General features: G+C 35.6%; 1 protein-coding gene across 1 annotated transcript; it reads left to right on the top strand.

The window, feature by feature from the left end:
* The first annotated feature begins 2510 nt into the window (after window positions 1-2510).
* On the top strand, window positions 2511-4290 carry LOC113298873 (transcription factor bHLH35-like). The gene is made up of 5 exons (XM_026547736.1): window positions 2511-2669; window positions 2848-3016; window positions 3129-3356; window positions 3432-3602; window positions 3984-4290. The coding sequence occupies exons 1-5, from the start codon at window positions 2587-2589 to the stop codon at window positions 4065-4067; spliced, it is 735 nt and encodes a 244-aa protein (XP_026403521.1). The 5' UTR covers window positions 2511-2586; the 3' UTR covers window positions 4068-4290.
* The last annotated feature ends 844 nt before the right edge of the window (window positions 4291-5134 follow it).

Genomic DNA, 5134 nt, shown 5'->3' with positions numbered 1-5134 from the left:
AAAACCTGATTAGAGTCAAGCTAATATCTTTCAACCGTTAGATTGACTTAACTTGTTACATACAAATGAAATGTGCCTTCATATAGATACGGGTAACCGTACCTAAACGTGTACACTTGGTTGGCTTAACAATAGTTAACCGAAGTTAGCCATATGAGCACTTTTATATCAACCTTGTTCATTTTTTCACAACTAGTTCAAATGACTCAAATGAAACTAGTTATAGAGTTGTTCAATTGTTTGTATTCTCATAGAAGTATACAATTGAAGAAAAATCGGTTTTGATTCACTCGAATCGATTCATGAATATTATAGCCACGGTTTGCAAAGACTGCATTCCTTATTATATTATTGTATTTGTTCATGAGTATGTAAACATAAATAACCGATTTTAGAACTTAACCCACTCAGGTATGCAAACGGGTACACATACCTAAGTTCCCGGACTTGGTCTTGTTCGTCGGTATGCAAACGGGTACGCATACTGTCGTTCATAACCGAACTAAGTTGAATCAGTATGCACACGGGTATGCATACTAACTTCCCGGACTTGGAATACACATGCAATAGTTAGCATACAAGTACGCATACTGTGCTATATCCAATCAAATGTTAACTGTTCTAAACTTCCATTTCGATCATTGAAACATTCTTGGAAGACGAGAATAGCTGTCTTATAAAAACTATTAGCTTCAAAGCAATTTCCAAGTGATCGAATGATCAATAAGAAACATTCCGAGTCTACATTAAATGACTGTCTCATACAAATCATATAAGATGTTACCAAGCGATTTTCACATGATCATCTTTTGATTTTCGTCAAGAATAAAAGATGAACTTGGTTAAAGCGAAAGCTTACCAACACATACTTCGAGAAATATGTAAGCGAGTTAAACTCAACTCAAAATATCAAATGTGTATAATGTAAAGTCTATATAGCTATACGACTTTTGTCTCGATAGGAGATAGAATAGAAATAGACTTTTGAGTGATAGATGAGTTCAAGTCTCCACATACCTTTTGTTGATGAAGTTCCACAAGCTCCCCTTAGTAGTTCTTCGTCTTAAATCGATGAACGCCGCGAAGTCTAAAGCTCAACTACACATTCTATCCTAATCCGAGACATAGCTATAAGTAGATTAGAAATCAAGACTTATAGTTTTGAGTACTAAACTTGACAAACAAGCTTGAGATAGCAATGCTTGCGAGTTTGACCGAGCAATGCTCTAACAATATCGGAAATTACTGGGTTATCGTAACGGAACCGGCTGAGCCAGTTTCTGTTACAATAAGTTACGATACCAGTAGGTTTTATTAAAAACTTTTTTGCATGTATCCACTCTTCTTGACAAACCTGGATTTCCTTCGCTCTCCCAATTACCAGTGGTAGTACTAGTAAAAGAAGAAAAGGGTTGCTATTGTTGTTGTCTTAAATTCCTGACATGATCGATCCATTGTGATTCAGAAACTTGATTACTCCAATCAGGAACAAACCCTTGTAATGAAATCCCACACATTGCTTTCGTGATTCGGTTTGAACTCTCAGAAGTTAATGGAGCTTTACGATGATTCTCATCTTCCGTAAAAGATCTTGAAAGTTCTTAATTTTTAGCTTCCTCAATCACCTCTTGTGCTTCTTCTTCATCATCATCGGTTAGAGTGTGACCATCAAAGATCATTTGAAAATATGGGTCTCGATCAGAACTATTGTCGTCTTTCTTAGAGGAAGAGATTAGTTGGTAGTAATCAGTATTATCTTCTAGTTGACTTCAGAAATCACTGTCATCCGTATCTTGTTGGAACTCATTGTTGGATATTGACATTGTAGGAAAAAAAATTATACGAGCAAAGAGATAACAGAAATTTATCGAATATTTTCCCGTATTCGAAAACCTTAACGAAATGGAATCGGCTGAATTTTTTAGCATTCCATCGGAAGTTATGGGATATCGAAATTCGGGTAGAAGTTATGACAACCTGTTTCTGTTTTGATAAGTTTGGTTGGCATCCATACCTTTAGGATTTTAATACTGCGGAGTGCATATAGGTTTGCTGGGTTGCGAAGTTTGCATATGTGAATCACTGACGGACCTACAGCTGGGCTAACCCGGGCTTTAGTCCAGGTAGTCGTCACAGCCCAACAACCTAGAAACAACCTAAAAATTGAAATGCTATACTGGGCCAAGGCTATATTAGCCCAGGTTGAGAAAACTTCTTGGGTCTGTCCTGATGTGAATAAAGGAAAAAGAAAAGTATATCATTGTCGTGGGCCGTTGAGATATAATTACAATCACATGACATATATACAAATACCCCACGTTTATTTATTTCTCCTTCATTCGCTTCTGGATGAAATGTCTTAATCAAATCAACGCGGTCTGATGGACTGTGTTTTACACCAGTGAAAGTACGGTTCAGATGGTTTCCTCAGAAGTATCCTACAAAAACCATACCCCCCATGTGTCAAAATGACACATGACCTATCTATCTCCCTTTGCTTTAAAAATTCCCACCACTACTTAAAGTCTTGCAACACTTCTTAGCCCTCTCACTTCTCACCTGCAAAAGAAAAATCAAGAAAACAAAATGGATCTAATTGATGAGGAAGATTATAAACTCTACTGGGAAACAAAAATGTTCTTGCAAAACGAAGAACTTGAACTTGATAGGTAAATATTTCCATCAATACAAGCACTACTTATTTTATTTTTTTTCCATGAAATCAATACAATTTTAGCAAATTTTCTACCTTTTAAGGAACCCCATTTTGAAGAAGTTTTTTGGTGCAAAACTTTCTAGATGTACTAATTCAGCTATGTTGCATATGGTTTATTGTTCGAATTGCAGTTGGGGATTTGATGAACCCATTTCCGGCTACTACGATTCGAGTTCACCGGACGGGGCAGCATCGTCGTCTTCGGTGACTGCAAAAAACATAGTTTCGGAGAGAAATCGAAGGAAGAAACTCAATGATAGATTATTTGCACTAAGGGCTGTAGTTCCTAAGATTAGCAAGGTAAAATGATTTTCTACTAACTGGACAAATTACTCAATGTTTTCATAAAAGTAGTCACACCGTGAAATGGCCTAAACTAATAACATTTTGGGTGATTTGGTTTGGTTCTCAGATGGATAAGGCCTCGATCATTAAGGACGCAATCGAGTACATTCAAGAATTACACGAACAAGAACGGGCAATTCAATCCGAAATAACCGAACTCGAATGCGGAAAATTGAAGAAATCAATGTCGGATATCGATCTTGAACATATGAATTTGTCGAAACCAAAGAAGAAAAAGACCGACCGTTCGGTCAATTCCATCGGATCACAAACATCATCCTTCGAGTCTCTCGAAGTAAGTTCTTGAACACATTTTCCTCTTCAAGTTCACCAAGAAAATGTTTACAGTAATTATTGTCTGATTTTGCAGCTTAGGATTTATAACGTTGGCGAGAAGACAATGGTGGTAAGCTTAACATGCGATAAGAAGATTGATACGATGGTGAGACTTTGCGAAGTTTTTGAGTCTTTGAAGCTTAAAATTGTCACAGCCAACATTTCTGCCGTGTCTGGGAGGCTATGGAAGACGGTTTATGTTGAGGTACACAATCTTTTTCCATTTTTACCCCCTTCTGCCCCTCTATAAATAGCAAAACACCCAAGATGATTTTCTAATTTTGGTTGAATTTGGATTATATTGATGACAAAATCTCACCAAGAAAGAAAATCAAATGTGTAGAGACAATTAGTTGGCGTGAATCATCATGAAAACGATTTAAATATTTTTTTTCTTTATTTTGTTTTTCAATAATTGATTTGTTTATAGTGCCATAAATTAGTAGATGATCAAAATCAAAGATTTTGATTAAATTAATATTTAAAAAAAAAGGTCTTCTCAATCTCACTAAATATATGTTTGATGTGACAATTCTTAAAGTAACATTATCCTTGTTTCTAATATTTATATTTATGTTTTGTGTAGGCTGATGAAGCAGAGAAAGATGAGCTGAAAATGAAGATAGAAGCAGCACTTAATGATCCACAAAGTCCTAATATGAGTTTCTAATTGCCCCCATTAACTATCATCAGATTATAGATTGGTTGTGCTTCTTCTCCATTGAAGAAAAAGTTGATATGCAGTTTCGAGTCAGGCCACTTCTCTTTTTTTTTTTTTTTTCTCATCTTTGGCCGAGGGTTCTCTCAGATAATTGCTGAATGTAATTTTCGGTTACACCGTTTTTTGTTCTTCTAATGGCCAATGTTTTCCAAGCAGACAGAAGCTTTTGCACTCAAAATGTTGCAGAAACATTAGTTAACATGGACTTGACCACTGAGCTAGCTTCGGTTTAGCTCTCCTTTTAAAACCTTCACACGAAGTCGTTGAATCCAAAAGCATTGGAAAAGAGGCTCTTCTTGCCATCCCAAGATGCAGGTCAAACTCTCTTGGCTAGGCGATATGCAAATAAAATTCACAAATACTGCAACATTTTGGGGTAAAGACTACTAATATGCAAAATAACAAAAAACTTGGATAAAAAAGTTGTACAATGGGAACTTCTTGGAAAAGCAAATAACTAGCCAGATTATGTTGGTCTTCAATGGCACAACAGTGTCAAAGACTTTAGGTCTAAAGGTAAAGATGGTACACAGATGATGCAGTGATAATGAACATCACAATCATCAGTCATAATCAGATCACTGTTTATATTTGGAGAAAGCACACCTATAATGCCACCAATTATTTTTTGAGACTCATAGTTAACGTGTTCTCAAACTGTCTAATTTAGAACTCCCAATTGGGATATAGCTACATGACAAAAATTGTATCCAAATATCAAATCTGGGTCACCCTTATCTAATTATTTTTTTAATTCTTAATCTAGTCCTCACTAATCAGGTTTAGTGGTTAATAATAATTAGTAAAATTTTAAGTATTTAGGGGATAGATTAGTATGTATTTTTATTTGAATTTGTGTGAGGTGAGAGTTGAAGGAAGGAAAAATATTTTTGAGTTGAAATTTTTTGTTGTGAAAATGGAAGATGATTGTGAGGAGAGAATTGTTGCTGCTGAATCTTTAGCTCAACTACAACAAGAAGCATGTCTTCAATCTTCGGTTAATGATAACAACTCAC

Source organism: Papaver somniferum, chromosome 7 (assembly GCF_003573695.1).
Source record: "Papaver somniferum cultivar HN1 chromosome 7, ASM357369v1, whole genome shotgun sequence".
Lineage (NCBI taxonomy): Eukaryota > Viridiplantae > Streptophyta > Magnoliopsida > Ranunculales > Papaveraceae > Papaver > Papaver somniferum.
The sequence above is the reverse complement of the archived record's forward strand: the minus strand, read 5'-3'. Positions and strand labels throughout refer to the sequence as shown.

What these genes read in the sequence shown, in the direction of transcription:
- LOC113298873 (XM_026547736.1), top strand. Translation starts at nt 2,587, where the DNA reads ATGGATCTAATTGATGAGGAAGATTATAAACTCTACTGGGAAACAAAA. An exon ending in TAGTTCCTAAGATTAGCAAG is followed by an intron (nt 3,017 to 3,128) that starts GTAAAATGATTT and finishes TTTGGTTCTCAG; the next exon opens with ATGGATAAGGCCTCGATCAT. An exon ending in CATCCTTCGAGTCTCTCGAA is followed by an intron (nt 3,357 to 3,431) that starts GTAAGTTCTTGA and finishes CTGATTTTGCAG; the next exon opens with CTTAGGATTTATAACGTTGG.